Raw genomic sequence first — 19,803 nt, 5'->3', positions numbered from 1 at the left:
TCTCCCTCACACACACACACACACACACACACACTGTCTCTCACTTTCTCTCAGAGCTTGTCAGATAGAGCAGGAAGACTTCATTATCCTCCAGTCCGATCTATGTTGGCCATGACAGGTTCATCCACCGGCCACCCCACAATCGATACAGCTGACAGTACAGTGTGTGTGCGTATGTGTGTGTGTGTGTGTGTGTGTGTGTGTGTGTGTGTGTGTTTGATGATTAACGTGGGCCATGGCAGCCATGATGTGGATGAGCAAGTGATGAGCTAAAGTGTCAAAAGCCCACAGTGTGCTGCTATTACTAACTCTTTCTCCAACTCCCTGTTACTTTCTCTTCCTCTGTCACTAACACAAACCCAGATGCACACACACACACACACACACACACACACCTTATTTTGTATATTACTAGCTGTATCCTCTGACAGTGCTTTCCTAAAGATGAGTTTCACCTGATGGCTGAACAGAGCCAACCAGGGCCTGCAGGTGACATGCGGGTGAGCTACAGTGTAGAACAGCTGGGTGTCATTATAGTTTAAGTTTGAGGTTTTTCATTACATATCAGTTTATATTTAAAGAACTCTTAATCCCTGTTATACTATCTGATATTGAAATAGCAGATCTTTGTAGAATGTATTAACAATCACAACCTGAAGTGGATTAACACTCAAGATTACTGTTACTATTTCAAACGCACAATGAAATACATCATCAAACACCATTACTTTTACAGTTCTTTCAGCATATGATCCCAATGCCAAGAGCCATCTTTCATGTCTGCATGATACGCCCCTTGATGGCCTCAGCTGTGGCGTCTGCATGAAACACCAGAAAACGGCGTTAGGTTGAAACACTGCCGATAACAATTTAACATAGAGCGCACAAGGGCACCTATAGGCAAGCAGAAGGGGCAGCAGATGGGTCCAACAAATCCAGTTTTCATGGGGAAGTCTGGTTTTCGCTTCCCGTCTGCTAAACATTTTTTGAATCAAAGAATTCTTTGGATCAGGTGGAGAGCAAATTAGACAAAAAAGGAGGTATGACTTAAAATCAGTTTTAAAGGCCACAATAATGTATTGCTAAAATTGAAAAACAAGCAAAAGCAATTAAAACTTAAAGTACTTTAAAAACAGCCTTAAAATCTTTACAATTAAAAGGGAATTAAAATGCCAGAGAAAAGACAGGTTAAAAACTAACCTTTAATAATTTTACTATAAAATGTAATTTAAGTTTTTTTTTTTAAATTTTGAGCAGATTAAACTGTCACAGGTGAACATTGGACTTGTTACAGGGCCTCGCCAAGTGTCACTTCTCTCTACCGCTGTCCCCGAGGTTCTCCTTTAAACAGGAGGGGAGCAGCAGTAACATGTTCCAACACACAGGGCCTACTTTGTTCCTCCTTTACAGAAACTTTCAAGATTGGGCAGTTTGGGTACTCGCGTGCAAGGACAGGGCAGTTCTTTAGCCGGCTCATTCCTTCATGATGCTGGAGTACCGCTCCATTCTGCCGAGGCCTGCCCGTTACTCCTCATTGCTGCTCTTCACCATTCTGTGTCCTCTTTTTTCTGTCCTCACTTCTCCATCCTCGGTGCTGTGTATAATGTCTCTTCTCTCCTTGTCCCCTTACGCACCATTCATTGCTGTTGCTGCATCCTCACACTTCATCGGTTCAAAGAAAAGAGTCTTAACAAAAAGGCTAAAAGCTTCCTGGTGCAGATGTGTTGTTAATCAGTTCATGTCGGGCAACAGGAAGTAACACATTAAACAAGCATATGCCATTTCAAAGTTACAGCATGCAAATAAAACCAAATGCAGATTCAACACTATCTGTAAATCCATGCAATATAACATAACCATCCATCCATCCATCAGCAGTACACTTCTCCAGGTTTGATTACACACTTCCTTAACAAACCTTCATCTAGTCCCTTTTCTGTTGCTCTCCCAATGACCGCTGTGATGTAACTGGCCGTATGGGCTGCCATGAGACAGCGGCATGGCTGATATGGTGCAGCAACCTCTGCAGCTGCTCTGTGGAGCTCTCTCACTTTATAAACATGGCAGGTGAAGGCAAAGATGTGCTGCAGGTGCTGGATGGCTGGAGGGGCTTGATGTGGCATCTGTAGCAGAGAAGTGTGTGTGTGTGTGTGTGTATGCAGGCAGAGTGGTCGATGGAGATGGGCTGTCTTGAAAGGAAGCTGAAGCCAGCATGATCCAGGTTTGGATTTCCTGATGAGCGCCTCAGTCCTCAGAGGAGAAAGTGCCCAGGTGTCTGAATAAGAGATTTGAGGCAGACAGACCACCTCAGCCTGGACAGGGTTTGACAGACAGCTCTATTCTGCTGTCGGCTTTAACAGGCCCAGCGGGGATGATCTGCCTGGAATGAAATGATCAGAAATGGGCCTCAAGTGTGGAGTCATCTCCCTCCCCCCTGCAGCTCTTTGCAGACATGTAGTCCTGTGGGCTCTTGCTCCAGTTACAGTACCTGTAGGTTCCTAGCGACAACCTCTGAGGTTCAAAAATGAAGTCAATGCAGAAGCGCCAAAAAACGTCATTTCCTCTGATGACTCCAAAACAGAGTGAGTCCAGTTTGCTTTTATTTTGAACTTGTCAAAGAGCGCTGCTCTGTCAGTGCTTGTGGCATAAGAGCATAACGCCAAAAGCCACCTTCCGTGTCTGACTGGAACACAGCTGGACTGCATCAGATGACAACACACTCAGACAGAACCAGTGGTGTTGTTATCATATGCTGGTGGCCAGCCTGATGGCACTGGGCGCGTCCACATACAATACACATGGGCTCTCGTGTGCACATCAAACGCTAAAAGACAGCGTCAGGTAATAACACTGTCAGTAACAAAATGATATAAGGTGTGCAAGTGTGCTTATAAGGTGGACAGGCGGGGAGGTGGATGGATCCCACAAACAACTGACTTTCGTACGAGAGTTCAGAGTTGGGTTCCCATGTGGACAGTTCTTTTTCCTCCACCTTACCATGTGCCTCTTTTGCATTAAGTTAACCATCTGTGACTTTGAGGACGTGTAAGTACATTTCTTGCGACAACCTCTGAGGCTGAAAAATGAAGCCGATGCGGAATATATTGGCCACTTGAGGCTGGCTCCAAAACAGAGTTATTCCTCATAGACCCCCATGTTAAAATGTCCAACTTGACAGCAGAAATAAACAAGTTATACTGCAACATTTATGACAGTTTAATGGGGGTAAAGTTAAAAAAAAAAACAAAAAACAGTGCCTTGAGTGACAGGCAGTGAGTCAGATCCAGCGCTGGCTTCCTTATAGTTCTTACATTGTGTTTTAATATGGTCACTTCTGGCTCATAAGAACAAAATAGCAACAGCCAAAATGCCGAACTCAAGGCTTCAGAATTGCAGTCAGTGAAGGTGACGTTACCATAGCTACTCTCTTTATTTATACAGTCTATGGTAGGTTCCCATGTAGCTTCATTAGATTGAGGGTTATACTATAATAGCAGTGCAGAACCCGGACAGTTTATAATGTGGGACGATAGGGTCAGTCTATCTTGAATTCATCTTTACAAAAGGCAGCAGTTGCAAGCTTGTTTTATTTCTTTTAATTATTACATTTGGGAGACAAACTTGACAAATGTTGTGAATACTGTCTATGTCATTAATGGTGCAGCATATATAACAGTAATAACAACACAGTGGTGCCACACACATACTACACTTTTTATTTATTTTATTTTATACTTTTTTTAAATGCCTGGAAAAAAACAACTTTTATTCCTTTTTTTAACTTTTTGAACACAATTACACACACGCGCGCACACACACACACACACACACATGCGCACACACACACTCTCACTGTCCTGTAAAAATTGCATCTCTGAATAGATAGCAATTACAAGATCTCCCCCACTGATCCCAGACCAGTGCAATTAACACTCCTATTCCAGAAAGGTTATTGCTGTCAAAGAGCTCACCGACACACACACACGTACACACACGTACACACGCATGCATGCACACACACACACACACACACAAACGCACACACACACACACACACACACACACACAACCAGAAGCAAAGTTATTAAGTCAGTTGTGGTTGTGTGGCTGATAGTATGAGAGGCAGAAAGGTGTTGGGCAGAGCCTGATATTTTCGCTGAGTTAATATGCAGACCTGTTACTTCACATAGAGCCCAGCATTAAGCCTGGAAATGCCACCTCCAAACACACACACATCCACACACACACACATCATGTGTTACACAGCCATCACACCCCACCGACTCTCTCTATCTTCATCATCCTTTCTATTCCTCCATTTCTCACATTCTCTCTCTGTCTGTGAGTTCTAGAGTAACCTCCATTAAACATACTAATCTGAAATTAGATCTTTCAAAAAAGACACCAGTCCTCTGCTTTGTCTTTCTTTTAATGCCTCTCTTTGTAAAACATACGTGGTGACTGCAGCGTCTGCACCCTTCAATACATGAGAGAGGCAGCCAAAAAAAGTGGTAGTAATGGATTATGAGAAATTGGATTGTCCCATAATCGGATCATTACATGCTGAAGTCTTATTGGAGTGATTTCTTGTTAGATTAAACAGACATGTATGAGGAGAAGGGACATTTATTATTCCTTTAACATGAATGAATGAATATAAATCCTTTTCTCTGAGACTTTTATAAAAAGTGGTAACGCTATCAAATAATAATAAATCCCAAATATCGTCGGTAATCCTTAAACAGTGACAAGTCAAGTCAAGTCAAGTCAATTTTATTTATAGAGCCCATTATCACAAAACATGGTTTGCCTCAGTGGGCTGTACAGTTTACGACATCCCTCTGCCCTTAGACCCTCACATCACCCAAGGAAAAACTCCTGAAAAAGAACCCCTGTAACGGAGAAAAAAAGGAAGAAACCTCAGGAAGAGCGGTAGAGGATAATGAGGGATCCCTCTTCCTGGACGGACAGACGTGCAATAGATGTTGTTAATAACAAATGAAATACAATCATGGCAAAAAGGAAAGAGAAAGAGAGAGAGGAGGAGAGGAGGAGAGAGGGGGAGAGAGGCACAGCAATAATAGAAACAGATGCATGTCATATTACAATAACGATAGGTGTGAAATTATTAATTGCACTCTATGATGATGTTGAGTGGGTGATGATAAGAGTCTCATGCATATGTTGATAGGGAGTTGTCCAAAGGCAAGATCACAGCAACCAGGACCAGACCACAATCAGGGCGAGCGGGGGGCACAGTATCAGTATAGCCACAGCACGAGCACAACCAAAGGCAAGGTCACAGCATCAGCACAGCTATCACCACAGTCAGGCACAGTCAAGGTTACGGCCAGGATCCGGGAAAACTAGGAAACAAGGGAGCAGGAATGCTCCCGAGAGGCAACAAAAAATCACAACTCCACCTTTTGTTGTTACTGAACCTTTCAGCTGTATCACACTGTAATTATCAGAGGAGGGAGTTTGCTCTGTTGCCATGGAGATTCATCCATTGATTTAGAAGCTCAGTAGCTGTGATTATGTAACCCATGGCACTTCGCATGAAGTTTAGCATTAGAGTTCATTCTTTACCATAAAAATAGGGTTCAAGGCCTACTAAAATGTTCTCATGTAGACTTCCTCGTCTACATATTATGCTCCAGGTATCCTTCTTTATGTTCTTGGATGCTGCTACTGCAATGTCAACACACGCACCTAGTGGGGTGACGCCACACAGGGTTATGCTTAGGCAACAACAGCACATGGCAACCAACACCAGGACGTCAACAAAATGCTCATGCTGGTACCATGGTCAGGATTAGGGAAAGGAGAATCATGGTGAAGAGTATAAAAAAACATCACATTCAGACAGGAAGCAAACACAGGTCTCCTGCATGAAATTTCGGTGTCTGTGGGACCCATTCACCGGTCCTCCCCGCCCAAGAGGTGCTCTCAGGCTCCTTGTATTATGTTGTTACTGGCAGCATTTCAACATGTTGCATTTTATGCTGATGGGCCATGATGTTGTGCCTGCCATGTTGTCAAGTGACGTGTCTCCTGGAGCTTTGGAGGTGTAGGTGCAGGAAATGAAGACAATCACATGTTGCTTTCCAACTTGAACTCAGTGTATTCAGTCATCTTTAAAAGGTCAACTTATTTCTTTTAGACAGAAGTTTAACAAAACAAAAACAGGTATGTAAATCAAAAGTCCAGCTCACTGTCATCTCTGTAACAGAACTGAAAACCTCTGTTCTTCTCTTTCTGTCTCAGTCATTGTTTCTCCTCCACCTGTACTGTTTCCCCCTCCTCTTCAGCTCCCTCATTAGAGCAATCAGCTGATTTGTTAGAGCTGGGAAGCAATCAGTGTCCTGGCTGCCCTGCTGACTTACTGTGGATCTTGTAGCCTTTACTGGATGCCATGATGGTTTGTAGTCTTATAGTTTGCCACAACCACCAGAAGGGAATGTATCTTCCCTCAATGACTCTACCTCTCATGACGTCACAGCATATGATAACACAGCAACTGGCTCTGACAGCGTTCTCAGCTGATCCTGTCCTCCTGCATTTTATCAAAAGGCGGCTTTTGGGGTTGCAATCTTACGCCAAAAGCCCTGTCAAAGCAGCACTATTTTACAGGTTTAAAATGAGAACAGACTGTCCTAAGAACAGCATGTGAGAACAGCCTGATTACAAACTATTTAAAAAGGAACTTATACTAGTTTGCAAATACATTGTGAGAGAAAGGAGACGCCATTCGGATTCTGTTTTTGTCAACGTAATCAAAAAACATTAATAATTACACTATCAACAAATTCTGAAAATACTCACAGTTAATGTATCTCCAGGACATTCGTTATTGTCTACCATGGCAACCAAAGCAAGATTGACATTATTATGGCTCTGTTTAGGGAATTCACAGCACTTGAATATGGTTATTATAGTTATCTTTTATGTTTGTATATAATTCTGTACCTTTGCAGTTGTGTTCCTTGGTGCACTAGCTTTATAGGCCTTGTAATGGCTATCAGTATTTAAGTTGAATAATAGAATTTAATCTATATTAAATTTACCTTTGGGCACCGATTTTCAAAAGGGAAAATGATAGTAATTTAATTAACTCATTAAATACACAAAGATATTAGTTTGGAACTGTGATCAATAATTAAATTAACTACTACAACCAAAATTACCACATCAATAGCTACGTTGAGGGAGTTTCACTCATTGTTCACTCATGCACAGCATTTAAAAGACCAGCATGCCCCCCCAACCAAAAAAAAAAGAAAAAAAAAAGAAAGTTAAAAAAGAAATACATACATATCCCACTAAACTAAATAAGCTTAACTAAAAGAAATAAAAATGGAGTACACCTACAAATACATGTACACTGACAAAAGTCCCATTCTTGCATGAAAGAGTCTGTTGCATAGCGTGTTTATAAAGATGGACAACATGACAGCTTCCCCAAAGTGTAACTCTCCAGTGTGGATGGCCCCCGGTGTGTGTCTGCAGTATAGGTCATAAATCCTATCCCTCCATGTTAGTGAATAGGACATAGGCTGAACTAAAAACTCAAAGTACACGCCAAATACATTTTTCCCAAAGATGGTTTCTGACCCTGAAGGTAGTTCTCATCACCTTGATGTTTGCTTAAGTGATCATTTTTATGAGAAGTTCAGTTTTAATTAGCTATTCAGTTCTACAAAAAGTTTCCACCATGATCGCATTCAATGGGGTGACTTGGGATTGGTCGGACAGGTGTCTTGGCAGGAACTCCCCTACCACGGATATTGCTATTGCACAGACTTTGGCTCCAAATGTCATCACCAGCGCAATATGGCAATTGCCATATCTGGGATATTTTTACTTTACTTAAGCATAGCAGAGGTAAGTGGGGGCATGTCGCCCATCTTTATATACAATCTTTTGTCTAATGCATGTGCTGTGTGCAGACTCCATGGTGGAGGTCAGAGAGCCGTCTGTTTGGAAAAGAGAGGGAAGATATTGAACAACAACAATAGCTGGGATTTCGGTGATACGATGATGTCATGTATCATCAGTTACAGTAAACTTTTTTCTTTTGTACCTAAATTTATCCACACTTAAACTGCAGTTTGTTGCAACATACACTTTCAGTCTATATGCTAACATACAGATGTTAAATATTTATGGTTTTCAGAAAGTGTTTTTTGTGCAAAAACATAACCACACATCAACCAAATTGTGAAGCAGGAGCCCTCTGACCTACCATAAAACTTCAATTAATCGCTCAGTCTGTTTTTTGCTTCAACCACTGAACAGGCTTTTATTTCTGACAGGGATGGGATTTATTTTCTTTCTTACAAAACTGTTGCTCAGCAAAAATAAAAATCAATCAACTTGTTTATTTAAAACTCTTTGGTGCATCTCTTGTTTACTCTGCCTGTATTATTGTATTCTTTGGTGCTCATGGTTTCAGTTCAGGTTGCAATTGTGGAGAATCTTACCAAACTAGCCATGTGTGTAGTATGTCCATATTGACAAAAGTTGAAACATTTATATTTGTATGCTTTATCTAAGCAGCTAAATAAGCTCCAGTGGGTAGTCAACAACCAGATTTTAAAAATCCAAAGAACTTCTATGAAATGAACTGCATGGCAACCAGACCGGGCCTCTAATTGACTCTTTATTTGTAACAGAGTAAAAATATTTGAGATGGTTGGCGAAGCTCAAGTGGAGCTGTGAGAAATGGAGGATTGTGAGAAATCAAGTCTAGGGATGTAATTGCTTATTTTTTACAATAAAAGTTCAGTTTGTGTTTGTTGATGTTTTCAGATCTGTTCATTCAAATTTTGGTTGAGGACACTAAGTGCAAATGTTTTGGTGTCAAAATACTACTTTCCCAAACCCTTAAAATATTTTACTCTGTGAGCTTTGAGAATTGTGTGTTATCAATCTTTGACATCAGCTATATTTTTAACTTGCATGGAGGCTAAGCATTGAAGTGCTATGGATGCCATATTAGTCCAGTCCATATTAGTCTAAAAATCCCACAATGTCACCGTCAGGAACCAGACAGACAAACTTGGACCCACAGAGCAGACCAAACACAAATGGGTGCGAGTAAGTAGGTTTATTCCAAAGTAGGGTCGGTACATAAAAGGCAGTCAGAACAGGCGACAGTACAAAAACATGAGACGACAGAAAAATCCAATAACAGTCCAAAGTCAAAAAAACACAGAGCAGAGAATCAGGCTACGGTACAAAATAGTGAGCCAAAAAAGGTAACAAAGGACTAACTGGTCAAACACAAGGAAACAGATATGTAGAGAACACCGGAAAGTTGCACACAGAACGAGGCAGACAATCTGAAAAAGACACAATGGGGAAGACGGGTATAAATACACAAGGGAGGGGGAGACAACAAGACACAGGTGAAGACAATGAACAATCACACACACACACACAGGGAGTCAAGAAACCTCAAATCAAACACAAACAGGAAGTAGGGGAAAAACAGACACCAAAATAAAACAGGAAGTGACATACAACACAGACTAGGACCTGGCAGTCACAAACAACCGATTGAAGCAGTGGTAGACCAGCAACTCCTGTGTTCTGCTGGGTAAAATTACAGCTTTTGTCTAAGGAGTCTATTGGCTTTTGGTGTCTATGGAGTTTCCTCCCAGATGTACCCCCCCCACACACACACACACACACAAAAAAGGAAACTAAAGTTAAAAAACAAACAAATAAGGAAACAACCTGAAAAGATGTGCTTAAAGAGCAATACGAATTTTAAGTATATAATCATGCTGATCATTAATGTAGTTTTGTGGACATTTTCACATATTTTGCTGTTTTAAAATAATTTTTCTAATCAACTTATTGCTTGTGTCTTATGTCTTGCCAAGTTGCTATCTTTTATTGTTTTTACCCGATTTTTTTTTTAGAAAGAATTCAAACCTCTTCGCTCAGGTTATGAAGGTTTGAATACTCGTCTGAATGCAGCACAAGGAGAGCGATGTTGACCCAGGTTTCAAAGGGTTAACTGAATATTTCTACATATAAGTATATTACAGTCCAAGACACCAATGTTTTTATTAGTCTTTTTTAATATAAGTTTAAGAAGTTCTGTACACACCTGCACCACCCACATATACGTTAACAGTTGCCACATAGCGTATAAACTTCACCCTGCTCTGTCAATCATATATTATTGAATTTTACTATTTTAATTTTTTCATAAATGCCATCAAAACTAATCTGAAATGTAAGCCTGCAGGCAGTTTGAAGGTTATTTTGTCAGATTAGCTTTTTCAAGATGTGTCTATTGTAAATAATCATTATTATGTAAATGATTGATGTCAGTGTGAGGCTTCTGTAGGATCACACTAATAGCGGAGAATGAAGGTCATTAATAACAACAAACACAGTGTATCTTGTGGGTCATTTCTACCCGTTGGTTTCATTTTTCATTTAAAAAGTTGGTAAATGCAACAATAGCTTGTTTATTTGTGTAGTGTGAAAGGCCTTGGGTCCTATCTTGTTGGAAATGTAATGTGTACAGGATGTGAAAGTTGAGCGGGAAATATTTCTATCAGCACAGCAGACTCCCTGCAAGAGTGTGTGTTTACACCCGCAGCTGCCTTCAGCTTCCTCCCAAACAACAATGATGAATAGAGCCTTAAACAGGCAACTCCCTTTCTATTGTCCCTCACACCAGCAGCACATAATCATCTTTTCAGCCAGTTTTCTCTATATATTTGTTAATCAATCTTTAATTTGCTCTTTCATCTGTTTTGGCATCCATCTCTTTCATATCGTATATGTTATGAATAGACTGAAATTGATTTCATGCTACAGGGCCTCAGTCTTGTACTAGAGTAGACCCCAAGATACAGACGCAAGCTTAGAGAAGACTGCTTTAAAAAAAATTTAAAAAACACTTTGATTCTGCTTAACAACAGCTTCTCTGATCTTCAGGCAACTCAGATGGCAACTTCTTTGTCTAAGTGGAAACACTAAATGGGCTGAATAAAACAAAAGAGATGGAGATTAAAGAGAAAAAGGGAGTGTGGAGAATCAGAGAAATGAAGGAACATGGATCAGACATGCATTAATTGCCACAAAGAGTCAGAGGAGGCTGAGCCGCTTCACTGCTTGACCCCGCAGCGTCGCGATCAGAAACACAATTAGCAACAAATGAGAGGAAAATATCAGCAGGCTGGATTTACAGCTTTTGTCTTTGTTTGTACTTTATGTAATGAAGATTGTCATGCTATCAGTCATAATATCAGTTTACTGGAGGCATTGTGGGGGATCAGTGGACTGAGGTACAGATGAATCACACCATCACAGGTATTACAACAGCACAACACTGAGCTTATCATCCACTCTGTCCTGTCTATCTCCTCTCTTTACTGTAGTACCACTCCATACTGCCTTTTTAAAAACACTAACTAACAAATATGTCATGAAGACAGTAAATACGGAGTCCTGTCCACTCAGCGCTTACCTACACAGTTACACTTTTTCTGCCTGATTAGAACTCCTCTGAGGACTGTGTGGGTTTCTGTAACAAATTTGCTCAAATTTTAAGCTATAATTTTGAAATGTGGATAAAATACAATTGTGAGATGACTGTGTTTCCACTGAGTGATGTTCTGTGACTTCTCCTCTGGTGGTAACATTCCAAGAAGCATGGTGATGGATGTTCAAAACATTAGCAGCTTTATTTCTATTGTAGCCACCGCACTAGCTGTCATTATTTCCAATCCAAGGCCACGCTCTGGGAGGTGATATTCCATGATTTCACAGGGGGATTGTGGATTCAAAACTTCGAGATAATCCACTCATTTTTTGAAGATGTGATATGTGATGCAATAACAGCTCGTGTAGCTCCTGCTGCATCATGGGGGAGCCAGTTCCTACCGACAAGCGCATAGCCATAGCGTCATGTGACCTAGAAAAGTCTAACAAGTGTTTCCATTGCAGTTTTCAACCAGTCAATCAATCAAACTTTGTCTGTATAGCACTTTTCTTACAAAAATAATGTAGCACAAAGTGCTTTACATAAAAACAGATAAATAGAAAAAGAATACATGAACTGACACCCCAACCTACCCCTAATCCTACAATCCATGCTCAAGGTTAAAAATGTGTCATATAGAAGGACTCAGTAAAAAAAAAAAAAAACAGGTACTGATGAACTGATGAAACGCTCTATTTTGCGAAATATGGCCTTTTAGAATTGCTTGAAATACCACCTCATGGGAGCGCAAAACCTTGATTGTGATAAATGGCAGTTTTTTCGAAGGTGACGTATTTCTATTCGGTGTATTTAATATTTGCTATTTCAATTTGCACAATTTGAGGGTTAATGGAAACCCATATTGTGACTGATTTCTACTGGGAGGGTCAAATAACTTCATTATTCTTAAAGGTACATTAAGTTAACAATGCATTTCAACTTGAGCAGTGCTTTGAGCATTTATTCATAAGTTGCTTACTGCCTTCTTCCCATGTTTTTGAAAGAAATCAAGCCAATTTGCTCAATTTGCAAAGTTCAGTGTTTATAAATGAATGGGGTTTAGCGTTTTGTACATACTGTGTCCCCTCTCTAAATTCAGATATTTGCAGGTCCATGAATGCAGTGTAGATGGAACTTTTTTTCCTCAGCAGCAGTTTGTTACTTGCGGGATGAATATATATATATATATATATATATATGTATATGTATATGTATATGTATATATATGTGTATATGTATGTATATCGAACAAATCGATAGATATATAATATCTATTGATTCATTCATTAACCAGATTGATGGATGAGAGGAGCAGCTGTTTGTGAGTGAATACAAACTCTTAGACCCAGTAGAAGGAGCGGTTAAGCTTCACTTGCAATGTGCCTGCTTTGTGTGTGCTAACATAAATAACTGAACTGAGTATAAAATATATTCCAATAGTGCACCTTTAACAAACATCTAGCTCCAAAAACATGGAATCTATAAGTGGTGGCAGCTGTTTTAATTGTCACAGCCTGCAACAAATAAATGAATGTGAGGGAAATCCTTGGGTTTATATATGCTGAGATTTGAACAGTATAGAATCTGCCTTTTTTGTCTGAAATAATGGACAATTGTAGGTTTCATAACGAAATCAGAAACAGCTACTCAACTGTGCTGGAGAACAGTTGTGTCAAGTGTTGAAGTTTGATGGACTTGTGCCAAAGTTGAACAAAAATATAAGTTATCAGGGACAATTCAGGAGTGCTATGAGCCACACCTGAAACAGTGTGGACAGTGTGTTGCCTGAATTTAGATGAGAGATGATTTACACTTTCAGAGTTGATAGACATTATACATTCATATATCTGCAGTATATTTGCATTTTGTATGTATTTGCATTGTGTGTCATGTTATTGTGTGTGTGATTTCTTGTAATGACAGACCCAATGAGTTGACAGGCAGGAAACAGATGTGCAATTTACAGCCAATTAATTTCTCCATCTATCCCCTTTGTACTTACTCTCTCTTTCTGTCTGACATATCTGCGTGCACATACACACACACACACAGCATTGTCAGTCTGCCACTCTGTGAAGCACTGCGTTGCTGTTGTCGTCACGATAGAGAACTCTCTTATCACGCTCTCACAAGATAAGCATGCCCTGCTGCATCTCTCTGACTTCTTGTCTTCTTCTTCTCCCTCTTCTTCTCCCTGGCTGTCTGCTAAGGATGAGCAAAAAAGATTCCATTATTTACAAGACTAAACAACAAGCAGTCTCATCCAATCTCATCCCATCCCTGCTTGCCGTACAGCTCCCAACCTCCCGACAATCTGCCTTCAGCTGCTGTAATGTTTTCACTCCTGGAGAAAATTACAAATAGGAAAAATCTGAGATTTCCCAAGAAAAGACGAAAAAAAAGGAGAGGTTGATAGTGCAGTGATGGCAAGATGGGAATAATGAGGGCGATAGAGAGGTTATACACCCCACTAATTAGCTGAGGTCTTCGCAAGTTCAAGGACGGTTTCAATTTAGCTGATAAAGATGAGAGGATGAGGAGGGGAGGATAGGGTGGGATGGGTGAGACTTCCTACATCTTAATTATCCCAGTGGTTTTTGGCTGGTGGCGCCTCGGGGAGTGTGTCTGTGTGAGTATGTGTGTGTGTGTGTGTGTGTGTGTGTGTGTGTGTTTGAGGAGCAAGGGGAGAACAGGCTGAGTCGAGGCTGAGGAGAGGAGTTGGAGGGCTTCCATGCAAAGCCCAGTCTTCTTATCCAAGGCCGAGGTCAGCTGAGCACGGCCTAAAGCTTCCCAGGGTTGACACTTTCCCTTTCAATTACTCCACCACTTGCACAAGGATCCGTGGCCCAGGAGGATCATGGGTAACACTGGGGTTAAACACACAAGCTCGTCTTCATTTATACATGCATACAAATCATCCATGTCCACGCTTAAGTAAAATAATCAGTGCAGCATTTTGTTGTGGGTTGGTATTTATTGTGTCCATGATTGAAGAAAGCAGTAGTTTTGGATGTGATGAATACTAAGTTTCTATACGCAGCCCACCTTCCCCTGTATCTCCCCCTGCCGCAGGTCATCTGAAGGGGGTAGATTGGGAGAATTGCTTTTCTCTTGGTAGAGGAGGAGGAAGTCATATAGTTTGGCACTGAGTGACTCACTGGTTCTGTTTACATCCACTGAGATGTTCCTTTTTTCATTATTGCTTTTTTTATCCTGGAAATGAGCACCGTTGTGTTTCCTGCACAGACCTGCTTTACATTAACGCTTTTGGGTAAAATTCTAAGGGTGCCTCCTCAACATCTTAAATTCACAATTAAATTGTATCTTTGCTTTGTCTAAGGGGTCCTCAATGGATTTAGTTTTTCACTTCTATAAACTCTGGGATTTGCAAGAGACAAAAAAAAAAAAACCCAAACAAAAAACACAATGACCAAAATTTTCAATTTAAAACCTTAAACCCAAACTTAGAGTACACTGATAACATCATAGGGGTTCTTTTCTTAAGGAAGCTCCTCTAGAGCCACAGAAGACATTATTCTCTCACTGACTACACTTGATATATATGATATGATAAGTCAATCAATAGTAAATAAGATCTTCAATTTTCATTTTAGTATTTTATGTATATAGTATATTTTAATTAGGGCCAGAGCACTGAACGTGCGAGAACCCTAACCTTAGGAATATCCCCCCCGATGGAGTCTAGACACTGGTGGTGGGGTGAGGAGAGGGATGGCTGAAGGATGAGGATGATGGGAGGAGGAGCAGGACTGGCAGTGGATGTGCTGGAGACTGGAGCTGAATGAGGAGGAAGGACGTGTCCATTTGTCCTGAGGTGAAAACTGACAGCAGAAGAGAAGAGACCATTTTTAATTTTACAGCAGAAATATACTTGGCTTAGGGCAGTCATTGCCAAAGTCTGGCCTGGGGGCCAATTGTGGCCCTCAGACCAATTTTAAACAGCCCTCTGCTTGCCTTTCAAACTCCTTGAGCTCTGGCATGGGTCGGCCCTGTTTGTATGGTTACATTCACTCAATTGAGCCAGTCTCCTCCTGCTGGTCAGTGTCTTCTGTGAGAGTCTTTCATCAGCTTATTCTCAGTTTCCTGTCATCTGATATCTTATTGTCCTACCCTCTGAATGATCTCTCTTCACTTTCTGTCCTGATTCAACAGGAGTAGAGGGGAGATTAAGGTGCCCTCACAGTCCCGTCCCCCTGGAGTTTGGGTTAAGCTGTTTGCATGAACTTTTGACACCATGCAATTGAGTCTCCATGTTACCATGAATAAACCAGTTGACAGAATATCCTTATTTCCTCTATGACTGAGCTGTGGAGGGTTCTTCTAATACAGGAGCACCAAAGGATGATATTTTCCCCCTGACATCAAAATGCACCATGTCACTGCGCAACTGGATTTGCACTGACAATGAAAGGCATGAGCAGAGGGTGTAAAGTGTTTCAATGTGGCAGTGAGCTGCTCAGGAGGAAAGCAGGAAACTTTATGAGGTTGGATTGCAGCAGGGCTTAAAGGAAAATGACACTGTTTTTTAATGTGGTTCCTTTTCTGATGTTTTTGTCCATTATGACCTTTAGCCGTGACAGCATTCATTTCACAGGAATGGAAAGCATTGTGCAAGTTAAAGACTTGACTTGACAAGTCATCCTGAATGGAACATGAACATTTGTACCAAATGTCATTGCTATCAATCCAATAGTTGATGGCACGTTTTACTCAAAACCATGAATATAAACCTCATATCTGTTGACTGTCTAGCCTAAATTTCATAGTAATTTATCCAGTAGCTGTTGCGATGTTTTGGTCTGGAAAGTGGTGGACTGACTGACCAACATATTCCAACACATTCCCATTCCGAGACATCACATATTGCCGCTCTGCAGTTGAAAATGGTAAATGGTAAATGGACTGTACTTGTATAGTGCTTTTCTAGTATTATTGACCACTCAAAGTGCTTTCAGACTACATTGTCACATTCATCCATTCACACAAACATTTACACACTGGTGGCAGAGGCTGCCGTACACGGTGCCACCTGCTACTCAGTAATCATTCACACACATTCACACTCTGATGATGCGGTATCGGGAGCAATATGGGGTTCAGTATCTTGTCCAAGGATACTTCGACATGTTGACCGTAAGGAGCTGGGGATCAAACAGCTGACCTTACGATTGGAGGACCACCCGCTCTACCTCTAATCCACAGCCACCCGTCTACATATTACATTCTAGCACATAGTGGGATGATATTGCATGTGGTTTTGTTTAGGCAACAACATGGCAACCACACTGGGACATCGAAAAACACACATGCGGCCACAGATAGTTAGTATTAGGGGAAGGAGGCACATGGTAAGGTCACATTCAGATGGGAAGGAAACACCGGACTCCTGCATGAAAGTCTGGGGTTTGAGCACCCTCACACTCCTTTTATTACATTATTACCAGCTGCGTTTAAACCTGACACAGTCCTGTGGTGTATCATGCAGATGCGATAGGTTCTGTCCGGCCACGTTCTTGAGTGACGTCAGTATATCATGTACCATCTGGCCGTCTGCCAGCGTATGATAGCAACACAACTGGTTCTGTCAAGCTGCATTCCCAAGTGATACCTTCCAGCGGCGTTTCATGTGGACATATACATCATCATTTCAACTGACACCTCCCAGTGGCGTATCACAGTGCAGCGCCTGGATGGCTTTTTTTTTAACAGTGTCTGACGTGCAAATCACTGACCAAGCGGGGTTATTTGATGACTTCAGAATGAGAACAGGTTGGACCGACAGACTGACTTTGACATCTCCAAAGCCAAAGAACTAGCATGGATAAAAACTTCACCAGAAATCATCTTCAAAAGACATTTTTGGAACCTTTAACCCTAAGACACCTGGATTGATGTCCATTTTATTGTGCTGCATTCAGACACCATTTATTAGCATTTAAACCTCTGAAACCTGAGAAATGAAAACCCAAGGAAATTTGTTTGATTTCTGTCTAAAAACACAGAAAAAAACATGATGGACAACTTGGCAAGAAATGTCCGGCAAAAATTATTAAAAGGTGACAAGATAATGATAGAAAAATTGGCATATTGGCTACTCCAGTATGCCTGGAGTACTGGGTACCATATTTATATATATTTAAAATTATGTCACAGAAAAAAAGGGGAGAAAATTTAAATTATTCAATTTGTTTGTTTGTTTGTTTGCTTCTTTTTTGCCCTTATTTCCAATTTCTTGCTTATTTGTGGGCCATTTCATGTTGAGTTGCTCATCACCTTCTTCTTATGTTTTTGAAAGAAATCAAGCCATCTTAGGCAGGTTTCAAAGGGTTATACAATAATACAATAATAAACTTATTTAAACATTGATTTTATACCTTTACAGACACTGTTGCAAAACTGCAAATGTGTGTCTGGATACATAACACACTGAGGCATTCAAATAAATCTGAATGTTGAATATAATCCTCCTGTGCATCCTACATAATATGTGGGCATTTCCTGGGCTCCTTGTCTGCAGATGGAGGTCTTTATCTCCTCACAGAGGAGGAGCAGAACACATGGCTTCCTGTGGTTGAGCACTCTCTGGGTGCTGGGTGAACAGTAGTAGGTGCAGGGAGGTGTAACACACATTAACACATTTAGAAATACCAACACATTTCACTTCCTGTTCCTTCTCGTAATTCTATTATTGGCCGCTGGCGGTGTTCAGTAAACAATGTAAATCTAATCACATACATGAGGGGCATCTCATTAAAGGAAAATGTGTCTCGTTGGAATTACATTAAGTGAATTCCAAACCGCTGAAATGTAGAGCACATGATTGCATGTGTTAACTGTTGCTTGCCTGAACAGAATACATCAGCATATTAAAACCCAAAATGAATCCCAGCTCAACAGTGAGAATCTTAAATGCTGTTAGACAAAAATATGTGAGAAAATGACGGAGAAGCTGGATTTATGACCTCATGCAAAAACACCTATACAATTTGTTTTTGACTGTGAAAGTGTGCATCACTCCAACTCAGTCATATAGATAATGAGGTCTGAAATCATCTGAAAAACTTAAACCATACTGTTCATCTTCTGCGAGATTCAAATATAGCATACCATACATACACCTGCCACACCGTGTGTGTGTGTGTGTGTGTTTGTGTGTGTGTGTGTGTGTGTGTGTGTGTGTGTGTGTGACAGGAGTCATCACATGTTTCATTTGAAGTCAAAGCTAATAAACTTGTGATGTGCTCAGGGAGACTCGTAGGCACACATGCTCATGTGGGAAATCTCAACAGCGGCTGAACGATTTGTTGAATATGAATGTGAAAAATGTGGAGATGTGAGAACATGCGACTGACCTAAGAGTGTTTCCCTCTCTTTCTCTCTCTCTCCCACTCTTTCATTCTCTCTGCACAGTGGGATGCCATTAATGAGATGGACGAGTACTTCAGCCCTATCCACACGTACCAGGTATGTAATGTCCTAACTGTTTTTATTAGACTTAATTAAAAAAAGAACTTCAGTGGAATAGCTCACTTTGATCTTAGGCAAACTGGGCTTTTTCTCTTAGAGTAAATTAGGTTTGATTTTAAAACACAAACTTGTTAATTCATCTTCTATATTTGTTATATCATATGGTAATAATTTGCATTAAATAATACAAATTCAGATTATACGACAAGTCCTGCTGGTGTATGAAAGCTGAGACAACTTTAGTTTTTCAAGCTATTTATGAGCTTGCAGCATGTAGCTTTGAGAGGGTGATTTAGTTTCAGTAGGATAGTCTCAGTATAGTTCTATCACTTATGGTAGCCAGGTCATAAGTCCAGGTCCTCCCACCTGACCCCAAGGATATTTTATATCATTGCATACAACAGTTATGGCAAATACAAGACAAAAGGTAAATATTAACACCAAGATTACATAAAAAAGACAAAAAGACAGAAATATCAAGGTTGCATACAGTAACAACACTCAACTAAGACATTATTAAATACTTAAAAGTGCTCACATCTCTGATTTACTTCAGCCAACTGTTAACACCTCGGTTAAAAATCATAATATCTTGTGTTAATTTTATTTAGGTTGGTAGTGTGTTCCACATTTTAGAGCCTTATATTATTGAAAAGTAAATGGTAAAATATTGAAATATTGCACTGTAGGAAACTGCAAGTATATATATATTGTTCTTTACCTTATTTTATTGTGTTAGTTTTTAGCTCTAGTGTTTCCTCATCGGGGCCTGCCGGACTGGGAGTGGTCTCTGGTCCACCATTGGG

At 40.5% G+C, this 19,803-nt stretch overlaps 1 protein-coding gene across 2 annotated transcripts in view; it reads left to right on the top strand.

The window, feature by feature from the left end:
* Positions 1 to 18,943: 18,943 nt before the first annotated feature.
* Positions 18,944 to 19,803, top strand: part of epha8 (eph receptor A8) — an 85,672-nt gene continuing 84,812 nt past the window's right edge. Inside the window, exon 1 of one of the 2 annotated variants that reach the window (XM_042498269.1) lies at positions 18,944 to 18,994. In XM_042498269.1, the coding sequence (XP_042354203.1) occupies positions 18,959 to 18,994 (36 nt within the window). In that variant the 5' untranslated portion in view covers positions 18,944 to 18,958. The remainder of the gene's footprint in view (positions 18,995 to 19,803) is intronic. The other variant, XM_042498259.1, reaches the window with a different exon arrangement.

This window comes from Plectropomus leopardus, chromosome 2 (genome assembly GCF_008729295.1).
Source record: "Plectropomus leopardus isolate mb chromosome 2, YSFRI_Pleo_2.0, whole genome shotgun sequence".
NCBI lineage: Eukaryota > Metazoa > Chordata > Actinopteri > Perciformes > Serranidae > Plectropomus > Plectropomus leopardus.
Note: the sequence above shows the minus strand (reverse complement) of the source record. Positions and strands in the feature narration are given on the sequence as shown.